Source organism: Tenrec ecaudatus, chromosome 8, assembly GCF_050624435.1.
Source record: "Tenrec ecaudatus isolate mTenEca1 chromosome 8, mTenEca1.hap1, whole genome shotgun sequence".
Taxonomy (NCBI): domain Eukaryota; kingdom Metazoa; phylum Chordata; class Mammalia; order Afrosoricida; family Tenrecidae; genus Tenrec; species Tenrec ecaudatus.
Window position 1 is genome coordinate 67,034,738 of NC_134537.1, and position 20,723 is coordinate 67,055,460.

A 20,723-nucleotide genomic window follows, 5' to 3' on the forward strand; every position below is an offset into this window, starting at 1 on the left:
ATGATATATCTTGTTTTAAATCATCTTTGGAATCTGGCCTGAGCCTCTGGCAGGTCCCTGTCAGTGTACTGCTAAAACCATTGTTGGGTCATCTTCAGCATAATATTACTTCCATGTGATATCAATGATATTGTTCTATAATTTGAACATTCTGATGGGTTACCTTTCCTTGGAATGGGTACAGATATGGATTTCTTCCAGTCAGTTGGCCAAGTAGCTGTCTTCCAAATTCCCTGGCATAGACCAGTGAATGCTTCCAGTGCTTCAGCAGCTTGTTGAAACTTTTCTATTCGCTTCCCATCAACTCCTGGCGCCTCGTGCTTTAGATAGTGCGCTCAGTGCAGCCCAAACTTCTTCCTTCAGAACCACTAGTTGTTGCTTACATGGTACATCATGAAATGGTGGCATGTTGAGTAGTTCTTTTTGGTACAGTAACCCGTGTGTTGTTTCCATCTTCTATTGATGCTTCCTGTGTTGTTCAATATTTTCCACATAGAATCCTTCAAGATTGCATCTTGAGGCTTGAATCTTTTTCTTGGATTTTTGTTTTTTTAGTTCAAAGTATGCTGATCATGTTCTTTCCTTTTGGATTTCTTATTATAGGTCTTTGCATATTTCATTACAATATATTTGGCTTTGTCTTTTAGAATTTTCCTTTGAAATTTTCTATTCAATTATTGGACTTCATAATTTTTTCCATTTGCTTTGGCTGTACTATAATTAAGAACAAGTTTCAAAGTCTTTTTTGACATCCACTTTAATCTTTCCCACAGTTCATCAGTCTTCTGTCATTAGTGTTGAATGTATCAAATCTCTTCTTGAGATAGTCTCAAAACTCAGGTAAGATAGGTTCAAGGTCATGTTTTGGCTCTCATTGACCTGTTTTAATTTGCTTCACTTCATTCTGAGTTTACATATGATAAATGATGGTCTGCCTCACAGTCAGCACCAGGACTAGTTTTAGCTGCTGATACTTAACTTCTCCATTGGCTTTTCCCACCGATGTCATCAATTCAACTTCTGTGGATCCCACCTACTATACACCTAGAGTAGTCCATGTGTATAGTCCCTTTTTGGGTGGTTGAAGAACGGTATTTGCTATGAATAAGTCATTGGTTTTACAATATTCTATCATGAGATCTCTATTTCACTTCTATCACCAAGTCCATATTTTTCAACTACTATTCCTTCTTTGTTTCCAACTTTTGCATTCTAATCACCAATAATTACCAATGCATCTTGATCGCATGTTTGACCAATATCCCACTGAAGTCATTAGAATTCTTCTGTGTCTTCATCACTAGCCTTTGTGGTTGGTACATAAATTTGAACAATACAGTAGTTCTCACTGACGGCGAGTGAATACAGGCTCATAGCTACTCTATTGGACAGGGGAGAATGGCTCCTGTGACTTTCTGAGATGTAACGGTTTACAGGAGTAAAAAGCCTTCTGCCTTTCTCCCTCGGAGCAGCTGGGAGTTTTGAAGTGCAGACCTTAAGGATTGCAGCCCAATTCGTAACCCCAGGGCTCCTTAAATTTGAATAATAGTTGAGTTGTTTGGATTTCCTTGAAGGTGGATAGATATAATCCTCTCATAGCAATGTACTTCATAATCAATTTTTCATTATCCTTTTTGACAATGAATGCCACACCAGTCCTCTTGGGTTACTTCTGCCATAATAAATTATATGATTTTTTTTTCGGATTCAAAATGGCCAGCACCAGTTCATTTTGGCTCACTAGTGCCTAGGATATTGATCTTTATGCATTCTACTTCACGTTTGACAACTTCAAATTTTCCTCTCTTCCCTTTGCACATTCCAATCCCAATCATTAGCAGATTATTGCAACCAGTTCTCCTTCTCTCAAGTTGTGCCCCAACAGCAGATGAAGACTCAGACGGCTCTCCACGCTTAGGTTTTGCCTGACTCCTATCAATGTTCTACTCCACTCAGAGAAATCAGCTCCTCCTGTTACATCCCCCACACCCGCTGCCCTGTCCAGCACTGTCTCCGTTCATTAGGCCTTCAGGATCGGACAGCGTTGAGAACTATGCATAAAGCTTTCAGTGGCTCCTCTCTCTGAAGTGAAGAGCTGAGTCTTTCTCAATTGCCCGTTCTTTGTCTGGAAGCTCCACTGAAACCAGTTCATGTTGAAGGACCCTGCTGGCATTTGAAATGCCAGTGAGATAGTTTCCAGCATCCCAGCAACACACCAATTGGTGATGTGATGCTATATAATCCTAAATTTATTATCTTTATTCCTCTTGAGATGTTACTAATCACCTTTGTCCCTTAATCCAAAACTCGCAGCTTTACCCTCAGTCTGGAGGGTAGCGGTCTCTCCGTGGTAGAAGTCTTGCCACCCGTGAAAGAGAAGGGGCTCGGGGTCTGGCGAATAGTCCTTAAGGGCAGCACCACTTCCCTGTTGGTGGCGCTGATGCGCTGCTGCGGTGCTGAATGCAAAGGCAGACTAGGCAAGAGGCCCAGCCTGTGGATCAGAATGGTCCCATTTTGTGTACACGGGGTCCCCGTGAGTTAGTTTGAGTCCACAGCAGCAAACAACGATGTTGGTATATTTTCACTCGTTGCACTAGGCTAAACGTGATTCCTGTCTATTTGTAAATCCAGATCCTTTTGCGCGTAGGAGCTTTCATGAATAATTTGGTTTATGAACTCTTCTCCATTTTCTCATTTCTGGAACTAGAACTTCTTCTATTCAGATAGTGCAGCTTCATGTCTTGTTTTTTTTTCTCCTATCTTTGCAAATCTTATACCTCTCCTCTCAGGTAGGTTTCCTTGACTGCAGATTCCAAATGCTTTTATTTTTTTCATTTCTGTTATCACTTTAAAATTTTCAAGAACTCTTTTGTTATCTTCTGTTCCTTTTATCATGAGAAGGAGGAGATGTCAGGTTTATTTAACATATACTACATGTAAGGAATTCTGACAGCACAGTGGTTAAAATGCTTGGCTATCTGAAAAGTTAGCAATTCAAGGCCACCAGGTTCTCCACTGGACAAGGATGTTGCAGTTGATTCCACAATGCTTACAGCCACGGCAATGCTGTGGGAAGTTTTGCTCTGTCGCACAGACTTGCTGTGGGTTGGAGTCTAATCGATGATAATGGTATACATGCAGGAAAATTCACTCATTTCAGGTTTGATGCTGTTTAATAAGCATGTATAGTCATGTGACCATCTCCACAAAGAAGGCATGAAACACATCAACGATTTCCCAGTCTCTCATATACCCATGTCGTTGATGCCCTTCTCTAGCCTAACCCAGGGCAGCCACTAATCTGATTTCTACCCTTATAGTTTAGTATTTTCAAGAATGTCAGGGTACTAGAATCAACAGATAGCCTTTTGCGTCTTGCTTCTTTCACCCAGCAAAGTGCACTGGGGAGTCAGCAATGTTACTGAATATAATAATTTGTTGTCTTTATTGCTGACTAGCATTCCCTGTATGAAGAACCTGGAGGTGAAGTGCGTGGATGCTGACCACAAGATGTGCGGTGCTCTGCTGTGGTAAAGATTTACAGGCATGGCAAGCCGGTGGGGCAGTTTAATACCATTTGTTTACCCATTTGTTACTTAATGGTCATTTATTCTCTATATAAATCTTCATATGGACACACTTTCATTTATCATAATAAACACCCAGGAGTGACATTGCCGGATCATAATTCTATACAGCATTCCCAACATCTTAACGAATATATCATTTTGCATTTCCATTAGCAGTTTAGGAAAATTCTAGCAGCTCTGCTCACTGTCAGCACTTCATACTCTTTTTAAATTTTTTCAAATTTTTATTCAATGTACAATAATATGCCAATGTGGCTTTAATTTTCCATTTCTTAATGACTAATGGTCTTAAGCATCTTTTCATAAGCTTCTATGCCACCTGTATGTTTTTTCTTCCCCCTCCCCGCCCCCAGGAAAATGTTTACTTACATCTCTTTTATGTAATTGAATTTGATTCTTATTTTTTAGCTATAAAATTTCTTTATACATTCTAAGTAAAAATTTTTCATCAGATATGAGTTCATATTTGCTTTTTAAAAATCTTTTCTATTTGTATACCATTTCAAATTTACAAGGTTATAAAACTAAAAATAATATAAAAATCCTTATTTCCCAAAGTCCCCAATTGCTAGCATTTTACATCACTGGCTACCCTGCCTCACTCTTGACTGTCTTTGCCCTCCCCCAGAGATGGATGTCTGATCAGAACCAGTGTTCTTGGTTATCCTGGTGCAGCCTCAGTCTTGGCAAGGCCTGCATGTCAGGCCTAGGCTTTGAGGTCCCCTTGTATTTCCTGTCCCTTCCCACAGGCCAACCAAACTGCCATCTAGTTATTGTTGGGTAGGAGAGTTTCTAAGCCTTGAAGATTCTTGCTTTTGTTGGTGGAGGATTCTGGAAGTGTCACGTTCCCTACCTCTCTCCCAGAGGCAGACAGCTTCTACTTCTGTCTCTCTCTTAGGAACAGTAGGTCTTTGGGACCTGGAAACAAGATAGTTTCCAGTTTCCCTTAGGAGCTTAGGAGCCTATGAGCAGCAGGGCCACGAGGCAAGTGTTCCTCCCGTTGACTATCTCTCCTGATGCTCACCGACATAACCCACGGAGCTCTGCTCGGGTCTCCTGCCCCGGCTCCCTCCTTTTGGAGATGACCTGGTAGAGATGTGTCCAAACGAGCTCATGGGAGAATTCTTTACTGAGAGTCTCACAGGAGACCCCACACTCCGTCCTCGTGAACTCATTACAATGCTAGCTGATCTCTTTTCCCAGCTTCTCAGACAGCACCATCTTCTTCCCAAATCCCACTGAACAGTCCATGTATTCCATCTCTGCTTAGTGAAGCTTTGTCTTTTTTTTTTTAAATTCAGTTCACTCAGTTGCTTTGTGATCTTGGCACTTTGATAAGTCCAAGAAAACTTAATGTTGTGTCAGTTATTCACCTTTACCTCACTGTCAGAATGCAAACTACGTACTCTTGCTGTTTTCGATCTCCCAGGCCTTATCTGCTCCTTTTAGAGGATTCTGGTCTTTCCCAGCTATTTAATGACAACAATTTTAAAGGAAACCAAAGCTGTTGTTATTTATACACGGTATGGATTGGAGTGTCATCCTCCAAAGGATATGCTACCCTGAGCCTGTGAGTGTGCCCGGCGTGGATATAGGGCCTCTCTTTGAAAAAGGTATTCATTAAGCTCTAGCAGCTCTGATCACAGTCAGCGTTTCATATTGGTTGGTGTATTTTTTATTTTTATCACTTTAGCTAATATACAATAATATGCCAATATGGCTTTAATTTTCCATTTTACTAATGACTAATGGTCTTGAACATCACTGAATATGCATCTTTGTCTTCCCTGTTAAAGGTAGTCCTTAATCCCTTTCTGAATGGTGTCCTGTCAAGGAGGAAATGAAGGATAGAGACATGCAGGGTTGAAAACACCATGTAAAGATGCATCTACAAGCCAAGCATCTCCAAGACGTATGAGGCTACAAGCAGCTGGAAGATTGGGAGGCTCTTTCCCTAGGACAAGCAGCTGATGTGCTGAATTAGATCATGTAGCTTCCAAAACTGCTAGAAAGGATGTTTTTGTTCTTGAAAACCACTCACTTTGTGGTACTTTGTTAGAGTCCTTGGAAACAAACATACAGCCAACTGTACACAAAGACTTGTCCAAACTGTACAATCAGTATAGCAACTATACACACAGAGCCTTATACAAACTTATACAATCAGTAAGGCTAGCAACGTGTGATGCAATATCCCAAAATCAGTTCTATATCTAAATGCAGTAAAAACAATTGAAAAATTGTAAAACCACATAATAGAAACAGCTGTATAGCTAATGAAAGCTAAGAAGGAATGTCTACACTTGGCACATAAAACAGTGCTGAAAGAAACTGAGGAAGATCTCAGTTAAATAATGCTATGCCATGCTTATGGAATGGAAGATTCACTATTGTTCAAGTATCTCTTGTTCCTAAGTTGATACTCAAATTCAAGAAATAACACCCAAAACATGCTAAGTTATAGAAAAAATATTAAAGATTATTATGACTGTGGGGTAGATACAGATTTCTTAGACAGGACCAAAGAATAACAAGCCATAAAGAAAAAAAATCAACAAATTGAACTTGATTAAAGTTAAAATTTCTACTCTTTAAAATACAACATTAGAAAAATGGTAACAATAGCAGACTAAGGGAAATATTCATGCTAATTGTATAATAGAAAGGATTTATGTCCAGAATATATAAGTGATTAGTATGAGTCAACAATAAAAGGACAAATCCAATTTTTCTTAAATATGAAAAGGTTTTAAATAGGTATTTACTAAAGGAAGATATACTAATGACCAATAAGCATAAATGAAAAGGTGATCAAATAATTAGTCAATAATGAAATGCAAATAAGAATCACAACAAAATATTGTTTCACATATACAGTGGAATGACTATAATTAAAAAAAGAGAATCGAAACATCAAATATTGGCAAGAGCTTGGAGCAAACCTTTACTTTGCTGGTGAAAGAATAAAACAGTCCAATCACTTCAGGGAAGTATGTGGCAGTCTCTTAAAAGTTAAGCATACATCTACTCTTGAAAAATCAATCTAAAGCCCTTTAGCATGGGGTTTGATTCTCACGCATTGAAACACCAGAAGTTATATAGACGAGCTGAACTCCACTGGATTTCCTTGGCTGTGACCTTTCTTATTGCTGGGGTTATTTCCATCGTTAGAACCAACAGAATTCTGGTTAGTAGAAAACCCCAAACCATTTGCATCTCCCGCAAACTCTGTGGTCAAGTAATTACTCGTGTGTGTGTGTGTGTGTAAACATATCCACACACCAAAAACCCTCAAAATGCACAAAATACCATCAAGATTATTGATGACACTCTTATTCCTCGTGCCTGACCTGGAAATAACCAAACGTCCACTCACAGTGAGCCACATAAACCGTGGTTCACCACTGCAATGCAACCCTCCTCCTCAATTAAATGGAACAAACTACTGACAGGTAACAAAAGAAATATATTTCCAACATTATTTAAGCAAGAGAATATAGCAAAGAGTGCACAGGGCATGACTGTACTTATGCAGGCCAGTCATCGTTGGTGACAGCTAGGCGGGATGATGTTTCCAGGGAGCAGGAAGGGAGCCCCGGTGGTAGCAGAGGTTAAAGCGCTTGGCTGTTGACTGTAAGGTGGGGCGCTTCAAACTGACCAGCCACTCCACAGAAGAAAGCCTGAACAATATGTTTCCCAAAAGATGACAGCCTTGGAAAGCCCACGTGTCACAGAGCGTCTATGCGCAGAAGTGACATTACCTCGTATGGCTCTCTTCCATCGACAGTCTTTCTATCTCTGGCAAAACTGAGTGGGGGAGCGCCTGCCAATAAGACCCAGAGGACTCTCAGGGTGGGGTTGGCTAGTCTTACCATTCCACTGTGTGGGAAATGAGACAGTTCCGAAGTGGGAACAAAGAATTCCACCATTACCAAGAAAGACGAACCCAGAGAAAACCGCACCGAGTCACTGCGGGGAGAGGGCAATAGCGCAGGGCTGAGGCTGCGAGGCAGAGGCTTTCGGCCCCCAAGACAAGAGCAGCCGTGTCCTGGAACAGGAGGCTGGCCAGCAAGGGGAAGTGCCCCTGGGGCATGTATCTGGGCTAAAGGAGCTTGGTAACACTGGTCTGTGCAAGGCAGAAGTCAAGAGGTCACGTGGCTGTGAAGCCAAGGAGCAGGGAGAGGTGCCTGCTGGCATGGTGGGGAAGAGGTGCTGCAGCTAAAGGAACGGCATGCTTGTATTTTAAGGTGGTAATTTTTTTCTTTTTTATTAAATACTTTTATTGAGGGCTCATATATCTCTTATCACAATCCACACATTCATCCATTGTGTCGAGCACCTTTGTACATATGTTGCCATCGTAATTTTCAAAGACTTTCTTTCTACTTGAGCCCTTGATATCAGTTCATTTCCCCCCTTCCCCGCCCTCCCTCCCTCATGAACCCTTGATAAGTTATAGATTATTATTTTCATATCTTATATTGTCCTCTGTCCCTCTCCACTCACTTTTCTGTTGCTCAACACCCTGGGAGGGGGTTATACTTTGATCCTTGTGATCGATTTTCCCTTTCTCCCCCCACCTCCCCTTTATTCTCCTGGTATCTCTATTCTGTCCTGAGGGGTTTAATCTATCCTGGATTCCCTGTGTTGCAGCTCTTATCTGTAGCAGTGTACACGAGGAACTGTATTCTTAATTTTTCTGATCCTGACTTGCAATCTGTTAGCTTCCCTGATAAACACCCATAATCATAAACATTCTCTGTGAGTTTTGTGTGGCTATTGCAAGGGACTATCAAATTGAACAGAGAAATACTTTCCCATGGGAGGGAGAGTTAGTCTCAAAACACAGTCAGTGGACTTGGAGGGTGGACTTCTGCCTTGTGGGAATCAGCCTCTGGCTAGTGTGGAGTTGGATTCTCCTTGCCCTTTGTGTATCTGGGAGAGACAAGACATGGCCCTAGTACCCTTTTCCTCAGACTTTATGTATCATGTAAAAGGGTCAGTGCATTATTTATCTTCTAAGATAAAACTCCATTTGATAGATTTACTACCCTAAAATTTGTACGTGTTAGAAATGACACAACTATGCATAAAGCCTAACATGCCGTACCTGAGCTCATCTTCCTCGCCCTAAAAACATCATTGTTCAGTAATTTTTATTAAAACTGTTTTTGAAGTCAGAAGAGGGAACTAAATGCAAATAGATTCTAATTTTCTTTAAAAATAAAGATGTTTTATCAATAAGATCTAGAAAGAAAAGCAGGGACTCTAAAAGATCATGGCACTCCAACAGGAAACCTCCTCTTTCCACTGCCTGCCGTCTCACACTCTCTTACACTCATGGACTCATAGTACATTTCCAATAGGCAAAGCAGGTAGAATCTGTGAAAAGTAAAACTTCATTTCACACCAGTTATTGATCTGTATAGTCTCAATCCAAGCCATCCTAATTATTCCTCGTTTTGTGCTGGAATCTGTATCAGAAGTGAGACAGCTAAGATTGAGGTGCATTGCACTGGGCGGCCTTGAGGTGGGAGGGCACACTGGTAGCTCAAAGCTTCTTGCAAATGTAAGGGCTTCTGAGAAATATACAGAACAGGAATGTGGGTACCAGTGGCTTGTCCCACATGCCAGTGTAACCCTGCATGTAGCACAGGCAAAGGAAACGCTTTCTGCATGTGTGCTATTGCTATTGTTGCCAGGAGCTAGAACAGTGCCCCTCAGCTTCGATAGGTTTTTATGGGCTTGCCTGGAAACTCAATCACCATGCATAAAATTATTTCTGTTATAAAATATGTTTCACAGAAATGGAAATCTGACCTACGAAGCAGGAAACAGGTTTGTGGGACAGCTAGGTGTCCTTGCCAAGACCCAATCAAGGAAGTGTTCTGAGACACGTGAATAAATGGGGAATTAAATTGTCTCTCAAACAAGGTTATTCAGATGGACCAGCAGGAGAAAGAACAGCTCTTTCAGAAACAGAATTGCAGCGAGGACACACAGACAGAGACGTACTTTCTTATTTGGATGCTGACAACCCCACCCACTTACGTCTATGTCCCACCACTTGTCAACACGGCTACGCTGCTAGATAGCAAGGGCGCATGCAGCTTTCCCTCTAGGTAATTATGCTGGTCGAGTGATCTTGACGAAGGCTGTCACTGGCATGGCTGTCTGCCAAACGCTTACAAGAATTGAGAGCAAAACAGAGGAAGGACGTCAGGGGACTGTCCCTTCCTGGACACAGCTCGCTCACTGAAGGCAGGAGGTCATCGAGTATCAGGAGAGAGGAGTAGGGCAGAAAGAGATCTTATGTTCTCATCAGAGGAACACCAACACCTGGCTGAGCCCACACCCCCACTGGACAGCCCAAATGCAAAAAATAAAATTTAAGTAAAACAATAACTTAAGAGTGAACTTAAAGCAGAAAGTAATATTCCCATGGACTCTGCTTGGGAAACACATAACTGCACTAGTTTCTTCCTGCCCCAAGTTAAAATTTTCAATCACCTGCTCTACCACTGCCTTCCTGCCAAGCAGCGATTCTGCTGTCAATAACTTTTCAAAATGGAGTCACCAGGTAGGAGCCTAGAGACTCAAAGCACATATTCTCCATTGTAAATAGAGATTCGTACAGTAAAAACCATTATCTTTAATCCAAGTTTCCCGCACAAGCCACATTACCTGCCAATGGTTGACTCCGCTTGCATTTTACATCATCTGGTGTCGCCTTTTCTGGTGGTTTTTCTGAGGCCAGCGTCACTGGGGGGATCTTTCCTTGGTCACTTGCAACATTAGGGAAAAGTTTCTTCAGCACCTTTCCAACAAACACTAAAAAGGAAAGCAACCAGCAGAAGAAAAGAATGACTTGTAGCAGTTTTATACAAAGAACGCATGGCCTAAAAAAAAAGACACCAACATATCCTAATATTACCACCCTTAGACCATGGAGCTGGGGCCCTGCCAAGTACTGTATCTCAGAGGCCCCTATGCGGACCTACTTCCAACCGGAACTCTTTCCATGGCACAAGCAATCCAGGACTTCCGTGTGTGTACTGTACACAAGAAACAGGGAGACCGCGGTGGGACAGGAGAGAGTACGACTGTTTCATGGTAAAGCCATTTTCCTTCCAAATGTTCTAATCCCCTGTTGAATTTCTATGTCAAATAAAGACTTTGAACCATCTCAGAATTTGGTGGTTTGAAATTTCTGTTGCCAAGTATGCCCCTAAGAAAGATAGGTCCAAGCTGCAATTGACAGTGAGCATCCCAAGCGCAGGCTCCAAAAAGCAGTTGTCTGGGAAGGACAGGCTCGAGGTGAGAGGGCCAGCAAGGCAAGTACAATGCGCTCTGTTTCCAACAACTCACGGGGAGAGTCCCAGCACTGGCTCTTTCCAGTAGAAGCTGAACATGCTAACAACTCTAATTAAGGAAACAATTCCGGCATACCGAAGATGGTTTCAACAGGAATGTGGAAGATTTTTCACCCTACTTATTTTAGTTTCCATTCTGCTTAAAAATAGGGGTAAAAACAGTTGCCATAATGAATAAATATTTCCATCCTGATTTAAGTGTAGTTAATGAGCAGGCACTAATCTCAAAATAGCAGATGAGAAAAGGTGAGGATAAAAGGTTAATGAAATTAATTTGTTTAACCGCAGTATACATAGGAAGGTAGAACTAGGGAGTGGTTTGGGAGTAATGGGAAGTTCTGAGTTGGTAACAAAAATGCCTACAGAAAAGAGACAAAAATTAATGCATTTGAATTTCGGTATTGGCCAAGAATGCTGACATTACCACGGACTGCCAGAAGAACAAACACATTTGCCCTCCAGGAAGTACAGCCGGAACGCTCCTTAAAAGTGAGGGTGGCGAGACTTCGTCTCACCGACTCAGTTCATGTTGTTAGAGGAGACCAGTCCCTGCAGAAGGACATCCTGCTGGTAAAGCTGATGGCAGCTTAGAGAAGAGGAGGGCCCACAAGGAGCCAGATTCCAGCAGCGGCTGTGACAGAGCGCAACAATAACAATAGCCGAGATGATGGTGCCAGACCACGCAGCTTTTCTTCTCGGTGCACACTGACACTGCGGTCACTGCGGGGACTGACGCGAAGACACACCACAGCGACACAGTAGTTCTAGGCGACAGGCTCTAACCTAGATTCCGATGCGAGTCAAGCTAGGCAATAGCTGGTCAAGTCTGAGGAGACAAACTGCGATGGATGTAAAGTTAAGTCGGGAAGAACAGTTAGTTCTGCATGGGAATGTTAATTGCAAAAGGACAGACTTCTTAATTTCAGAATATATTTTAAAGCATATAGATTTAAAATAACTTGCTCTTAGCGTGTTCTAACTGTAAAGAATAAAATCTGTGTTTTTTGTTTCTTTAAAGAAAAAGGCTCCTGGAGTAAAACAAAATTTCTATTAATTTTGAGAAATTTTTGAAACAAAACTTCAGATAATTTAATAAAAGCTAAACAGTGGTTAGCAGGAGACTACATTATTAATAGAATGACAATTATTATGAATCTCTGCAACCCAGTAACTTCCAACAGATAAAATAATACCTAATGCAAGAAAAAAAGGTAACACTGACTGAACTAGTGTGATATAGGGCCACATGGCTGACAAGGCCCTGTAAATAAGAGCAGCTCTGGTGATGCACAGGTTAAGCATTGGGATGTCGACAGAAAAATCAGTGTTTCAAACCCACCCACTGCCACATGACAGAAAGAAAAGGTGGTTTGTTGCCATAAGGATTTATGGCCTCAGAAACCCGGTAGAGCAGTTCCACTCTGTCCTCAGACTACTAGGAGTCAGAATCAACTCAGTGGGAGGAGAGTGTATTTTAAATCAAACGTCTAGTTGAACTCATTTTTAACTTCAACATTTTCCATACGATAAAAATGGAAAACAATCCCAACACTCATACCTGCACTAGGAAAACAATTATCACTGGAAAAAGACTTAACCGAATTAATCATCGACAATTTAACTAAGCTTCTTCAAACAAATAAAGTATGTTCCCATTAAGAAAACAGGACTGAGATATAAGTGAGCTAATAAGACTATGTTGAAGAACAAAGATTATGGTAACATTTCCAGTGTATTCAATTTCCTACCCTAAACAAATTATATTTATAGCTGAAGTAATAGCTGCTTTTCACTGATACTGTTAAAATTAATGTGGCAAATCAAAGGATTTGATGGTGACATATTGTTGACAAGCTTAACTACTTTAAAAAATCAAAAATCACTTATGAAAGACACCATTGCCATTTCAAACAGCCCCGATGGCACAGTGGCTGACAGAATGAGCTGTTAACTGCAAGGTCAGTGGTTCAAATCCACCAGTTGGTCCGGGGGGTGTGGGGAGAATGTTATCTGCTCCCTTAAAGATTGAAAGTCCGGGAAGCCCAAAGAAGCAGCCTGTACTTTCCTGGGTGTCTACATGCCAGAATCACCTCAATGGCAGCGAGTACTGACATTCAATTCTGCATCCTACACATCCTACATTTAAAACTTAGGAGTCAATCCACCAGCACATCCCAAAGACAGAGAATGCGAAAACTTTTCCATCTCTAGCTTTGTACCACAGGAACAATCTTCTTTCTTAGAGACATCAGCACGATTGTGCTAAGTGGTCCCCCTGGTCTAGAGGTTTAAGATAAACAGTTCCTTCCTGGGGAGAGGAGTCATTCAAGATCGGGGTGTCTGGGTGGTCAAGGCCAAATGCCATGTGATCACAAACAAGTGTAAAAGGGCTTTTAGGAAATTTCTCTGCAGGATTCTTTTTCTGAGATTTGGTCCCAAGTCAGATACTGAACTTTTCTCTGACATTAGTGTCTCCGAGATCCCTAGAGCCCACTCGGGTTATTAACTCTAATTAGGCTCCAGATACGGTGAACTTGACCTCCAGAAGGCATTACCACAGTCCTAAGTCCAGCCACCGAACTCATGGAAAGTACTGCTTAATAGGAAAACACCCATTGCACTCCCAGTCTTTGTCTCCCTTGTGTTGTTATTGTAGTTGTTGGGTGCCATTGAGTCAATTCTGACTCATATCAAGTCTATGCACAACAAAAGGAACCCTACCCAGGCCTGCATCATCCTCAGAAAGGTTATATTCGAGCCCATTGTTGCAGCCTCTGGGTCAATCTGTCGCCTTGAGAACCTTCTGATTTCTCACTCTCTCTGCTGTCGCAAGCATGATGGCCTCAGTCGGGTACTATCTCTCATGACAACACATCCAAAATATGTGAGACACAGTCCTGCCATCTTCGATTCTAATAAGCATTCTGGCTATAAGTTTCTAACACAGGTCTGTTTGTTCTTTTGGCAGTCCATGGTACTTTCGTGTTCTTCACCAATATCATAATTCAAATGCATCAGTCCTGCTTTATTCCTTATCCACTGTCCAACTTTCATATGTACACGAGGCAAAGGAAATTACAGTGTTGTGGGTCAGCCATGTCTTGGTCCTCAAAGTGGCACCTTTGCTCTTTAAAACCCTATAAAGAGGTTGTCTGTAGGAGATTAGCTCCATGTATTGCTGTCTTTGATTTCTTGACTGCTGCTTCCACGGGTGTTCACTGTGCATTCAAGTACACGGAAATCCTTGACAACTTCAATTTTTCCCCTGTTTATTATGCTAGTGTCTATTGGTCCGGTTGTTAGGAATTTTGTTTTCTTTACATTGAGTTGCAATCCACAGGTTGTTAATGTTTTCTTCCAATTCTAATGCTGCCTGTCTCTCTAGATTTGTTGCTGTCGCTTGCTACAGTCAAGCTGGTCTCACAAATAGTGGCTCTATGTTTGACTATGTCAACAGAATGAGGCATGCCAGCTCCTGAGCCATGCTCACGATTGTTTTCAGGCTGGACCTCCTTGTTGCAGTCACTGTGTCTGTCCATCTTGTTGAGAGTCTTCCTCCTTTTAGATCTAGAGCATCTACATTACCAAGCATAATGTCCTCCTCCAGGACTCGTCTCTCCTGACAACATGTCCACAGTTCATGAGATGAAGTCCCACCATCCTTGCCTTTACGGAGCATTGTGGCTGTTCTTCTTCCAAAACAGAACGGTTCTTTTTTCAGTCTTTGGTACTTCCAATATTCTTCACCAGCACCATATTACAAATGCATCAATTCTTCTTTAATCTTCCTCATTCAATATCCAATTTTCTCATTCATATGAGGTGACTGAAAATACCATGGCTTGTGTCAAGTGCATCTTAGTCCTCAAATTAACATCCTTGCTTTCCAACATCTTTAAGAGGTCTTATGCAGATTTACTCAACGTGATGCAACCTTTGATCTCCATTTATCTTCTCTCCATTTATCATGATGCTACTTATTGGTCCAGTTGTGAGGATTTGGGTCTTTATATTGAGTTGTAATCCACATTGAATGCTGCAATCTTTGATCTTCAGCAGTTAGGGCTCCAAGTCCCCTTTACTTTTAACAGGTAAGATTGTGTCATCTGTATATCACAGGTTGTTAATAAGCCTGTTTCTAATCCTGGTCTCACATTCTTCATATAATCCAGATTCTCTGATTATTACCTCAGCATACAGATTAAATACATATAGTGAGAGGACACAACACTGACAAATATTTTTCTTGGTTTTAAGCCATGAATTATTCCCTTGTCCTGTTTGTATAAATGCCTCTTGATCCACACACCATTTCCTTTGATCTCTTGTACATTTGCACAATGAAGTTTTCTGGAATTCCTGTTCCTTTCATGGTTATACTTTCTGATATTCTCCGCCTTCAGTCAACATCGATCTGACAACAGAAATAATAGTCCTTGTTCCATGTCCTCTTCTGAATCCAGCATGAATTTCTGGAAGCTTCCTGTCAATGTACTGCCGCAACCATTGTTGGATGATCCTCTGGGGAGTGGTGGTACTTGCATGTAATATTAATATTTTTCCATCAGTTGAGCATTCCGTTGGGTCACCTTTTTTGGAGGGAGCACAAATATGGATGTCTTCAAGTCAGTTGGATAAGCTGTCTTCCAAATGTCTTGGCATACAACCGTGAATATTTCCAGTGCTCCACCAGCTTGTTGAAACATTTCAGTTGATATCACATCAATTCCTAGAGGCTTGTTTGGGGCTATTGCCTTCAGTGCAGCCCGGACTTCTTCCGTCAGTACCTTTGGTTCTTGCTCATATGCTACCTCTTGAAATGATTGAATGTCAACAAGTTCTTTTGGATACAGTGACTTTCTCTGTGTGTTCTTTCCATCTTCTTTTGTTGCTTGCTGTATCACATAGATTTTTGCCCCTAGAATCTTTCAATATTGCACCTTGAGGCTTGATGTCTTTTCTTGACTTCTTTAAGTTTAAGGTATGCTCAGCAAGTTCTTCTCTTTTGGTTTTCTAAATCCAGGTCATCGCACATTTCATTATAATATTTTACTTTGCCTCCTCAAATTTCCCTTTGTGGTTTTCTGTTCAGCTCTTTGACTTCCTCATTTCTCCCACTTGCTTTAGCTACACTGTGACTAAGAGAAAGTTTTAGACTCTCTTCTGGCATTCATTTTTATCTTTTCTTTCTTTCTTGTCTTTTAATGACATTTAATGACATCCCATGTCACTATTTGCTTTCTTCAGGTTTGATGTTCTCAGTGTTACCTCACAGCTCATCAATCTTCTGTGTTCAATGTGCTAAACCTGTTCTTGAGATAAACTCCAAGATCAGGTTGGGATAGACTCAAAATTGTATTTGACTCTGATGGATTTGCTTTCATTTTCATCAGCTTCCACCTGAATTTCCATATGTGCAATTGATATTCTATTCCGCAATGTGTCCCTGACCTGAGTTTAGCTGCTGATATTGAGCTTCTCCATCATCTCTTCCCATACATATCATCAATTTGATTTCTGTGCATTCCACCTGGAGAAGTCTGCATTTACAGTCATCCTTTACGTTGTTGGGAAAAATGTATTAGTGACAGAGTCATTGGTTTTGCAAAAATTCTATCATCTTCTCTCCAGCTTCATTTCTATCATGAATGCCATTTTTCCAACTACTGCTCCTTCCTTGTTTTCAAATTTTTGCATTCCAGTCTCCAATAATTTGCATGTTTGATCAATTTCAGACTGCAGACATTGATAGGGATCTTCAGTTTCTTCATCAATAACCCGAGTGGTTGGTCTAAACTTGAATAATAATTTGTATTGACTGGGTTTCCTTGCCTGTGTATAGATATTATCTGTCACAGACAGCATTGTACTTCAAGACAGATCTTGAAATATCCTTTTTGATGATGAATATGATCCCATTCTTGTTGGTCATTTCATGCTCAGCATAGTAAGCCATATCTGTTTCTGATTCAACATGACAAACAATAGTCCATTTCAGCACATTACTGCCTAGGGTATCGATCTGTATGCTTTCCATTTCATTTGTGTTGACATCCAATTTTCCTATATCCATACTTTGTATGTTCTATATTTTCCTTACTAATTGATGTTTGCAGCTGTTTCTGCTCAGTTTGCTTCACACTCCCATTAGCAAATGAAGGTCACAAAGGCTTAACTCCATCCATGTTATTACGGGCAGCTCTAGTTTGAGCATGCAGTTTTTCCTCAGTCGTATTTTGAGTGCCTTTGACCTGACAGGCTCATCTTCTGTCACTATATCTGACTATATTCTGCTGCTATTCATGAAATTTTTAGAAACTGACAATGTTTTGATGCAATCCATAATAAAGTTTTCAGTAGCTAATTCCTGTTAAGTAGACAGCCTGTTTCTTCTTTGTATTCTGTTTTTAGACTGGAAGCTCTGCTGAAACCTGTTCAATATGGGTGACCGTGCTGGTATTTGTAAATACCAGTGGCATAACTTCAAGCATCACGGAAACAAGCAGACTACCACAGCACGACAAGTGATGGTCTCTCTGCATAGACAGTGCAAGTCAAAAAGCCCAACACTCTAGTTCTTAAAGCAAAGATCTCCTTGGTAGAGACAGGGTTAAAAGGAATCCCTGTGGTCCAAGAGTGGACTCCATTCATTGTACAAGCATTGTTCCATGGGGCAGTTGACATATAAGAAGGTCCTCTCAGACTGTTATGGGGTAAATCATAGCCTCTTGCTGTGAGCTGAGATTCCTGTTTACGGGGCAGCTGTGAACAGTTGAGGCTCCAATCAACCGCTGAACAAAAACACTCAGCTGGAGCCTCTTGCCAGTTCCCAAGGCTCACTAGGTTCATCCTAGGAAGTGTCATCTGTGTCAAGGTTGCTGTAGCCAAAGACCTGTCTCCTACTGGCTTGCTTTATTTTAACTAAATCTAATGCATTACATGCAAAGGCTGATTGTTCCCACTGCTTTCTTTTGCTTTGTGAAGCAGTTTGTAACACGAAGACAAAAATGTTACTCGGTGAGTACACCGTCTTACATCTTTCATGACTTAAAATAGTACAAACCAACTCTCAAAAGTTTTTTCCCTTTTCTCAAGTTGAAAAAGTCTAACACTTTTTTTAAGAAATCCTGCTTAATAGCAGGAAGGGACTGAGCCCAAATGTAGATTGAACTGTGTGAAAATATAGTTCTGTCCATGAAGTTTAAGGTATATTACCTTCCTAAGATTTCTCATCCAGGAAATGGGCAGAAATCACCCGTGCCAGTGGCATTACAAGACTAAGTAATACATGTATGCAACCTTTGTTTCATGTACTTTGGACATGTTATCAAAGGAGACTTGACCTTGGAAAAGAAGATCGTGCTTGGTAAAACATGAAGGCAGCAAAAAAGAGACAGACCCTCAAGGAGATGATTGACAGGGGCTGCAGCAGTGGGTTCAAACACAGCACTGCTGAGGATGGTGCAGGACCAGTCAGGGTTTCCTCTGCTGTCCACTGGGTCACTAGACGTTGGAACTGGCTCAACAGCACTCGACAATGACGTGTTTGGCCGCCCACACAACACAGTGGTCACCTCTTGGCTTCTGAGTCACCCATTTCACTCATTGACATCCCTTTTTTTGCTCCTTTTCTTTGCCATCTCACCCCATAAGCACTGGGGTCTTCTTGGAGGAGGCTTTTGGGTTTCCCCCTTCATTCTAGACATTCCATTAGGCTGGTCTTCATTTTCTCACACAATTTCAACAGTCAGCTGAAGGGGTGTAACCTTTTTAAAAAAATGATTTTATTGGGGGATTGTATAACTCTTATCACAATCCATTGTGCCAAGCACAGTTGTACATTTGTTTCCCTCATCATTCTCAAAACATTTGCTTTCTACTTGAGCCCTTGGTATCAACTCCTCATTTTTGCCCTCCCTCCCCGCTCCTCCCTCACTCATGAACCCTTTATAATTTATAAATTATTATTGTCATATCTTACAACGTCTGACATCGCCCTTCACCCACTAGTCTTTTGTCTGTCCCCCAGGGAAGAGGTTATATGTAGATCCTTGTAATCTGTTCTTCATTTCTCCCCAACCCTCTCTCTTTACCCTCCCAGTATCCACTCTCACCACTGGTTCTGAAGGAATCATCTGTCCTGGATTCCCTGTTTCCAGTTCCTATCTGTACCAGTGTACATCCTCTGGTCTAGCCAGATTGGTAAGGTAGAATTGGGATCATGACAGTGGGGGGGAGGAAGCTTTTAGGAACTAGAGGAAAGTTGTATGTTTCATCGTTGCTACACTGCACACTGACCGGCTCATCTCCTCCCCCAGACCCTTCAGTAAGGGGGTGTTCTCTTGACTACAGATGGGCTTTGGGTTCCCACTCTGCACTCCCCCTCATTCACAATGATATGATTTTTTTGTTCTTTGATGCCTGGTACCGGATCCCTTTGACACCTCATGATCACACAGTTTGGTGTGCTTCTTCCATGTGGGCTTTATTGTTTCTCAGCTAGATGGCCACTTGTTTACCTTCAAGCCTTTAAGACCCCAGACGCTATATCTTTTGATAGCCGGGCACCAAAGCTTGCTTGAGCTCTAGTCATGTACCTCCAACAACTTAACAGACACGTTTGCTTTGGTGTTCCTTTACCAGTAGAACAAAACAAACAAGTGGCTTTCAATGGGATTCTGACGCATGGTAGCCTTATGCTTCCATGAGATTTCAATGGGTGATTTAAAAGAAGGATAAAGCAGGTCTTCTAAGGTGCATGCAGGTGGATGCAGAACTTTGTGTTTTAACAATTTAAACAATGAACCAACATTCTCACACCTCATGCCCACTTCTGGTTATGATATCAGTGGCTACTGAGTTCTTTGCATTACTAGTCTCACCATACTGTTTAGGTTCAGGCTGCATTTTTGCTACCTTAGTCCCAAAACCTAAGTGGACTACCTCTCCGTCACTCTATGTATAAACTGCCATCCACATAGTCAATAGCCTTGCTTTTTGTTTAACTTTCTATTTTGAAATTACTTTGTAGTTAACAGAAGAGGTACAGATACAGTAGAGTTCTTCTATACCTTCCACCCAGCTTCCCCTACTGTTCACATCTCACACACTAATGGCATAATTGTTAAAACTCAGCAAGTTAACATTGGTTACCATACTATAATATAAATTCCTGCTTTTTATTAACATTTCACCAGTTTTTTCCACTGATGCCATTTTTCTATTCCATCTTTCTGTCATGGAGGTGTTTGTGGGTTTCAACTGCTGACTTTATGCTTATCAACCCACTGACAAACCCACAGCACCACCAGATCTCCTGATAGCCATACACAGCTTATAAACATCATACTCAACTAAAATCACTGAGGTGCTACAAACAGTATTCAAACAACCGAAGAAAATAGGAAAGCTGATTATTCATCCAAATTTTTAATATAAAGGTAACCAAGAATGCAATTCAAATATAAAAGTCTGGAAGTTCAGCATTGTAGCAGCATGCATGTCTTTCTGACTGACAGATGGTGGCTGCATATGAGTGCATTCGTTCCAGAAAGAAAGACCTGGTTTTCCCTCATGGCAGGCAAGATTTCCATATTTGAACCTCCCTTTGCTCCCCACCCTCTGATTTATATCATGGTTGTTATCAGCTGTCTATTGGACTCAAGGAAATCTCCTGTGCGACTTTCAAAAGTAGACTGCCAGCCAAATTTGCCTTCTAAGGCACCTCTGGGTTAGATTTGAACCACTAGCCTGCTGGCTA

At 41.3% G+C, this 20,723-nt stretch overlaps 1 protein-coding gene across 1 annotated transcript in view; it reads right to left on the reverse strand.

Moving 5' to 3' along the window:
- The window catches only part of ERICH1 (glutamate rich 1), a 124,416-nt gene that overhangs the window by 83,198 nt on the left and 20,495 nt on the right, over positions 1-20,723 (reverse strand). The window contains exon 2 of the mRNA XM_075556410.1: positions 10,275-10,421. Coding sequence (XP_075412525.1) covers positions 10,275-10,421 — 147 coding nt within the window. The remainder of the gene's footprint in view (positions 1-10,274; positions 10,422-20,723) is intronic.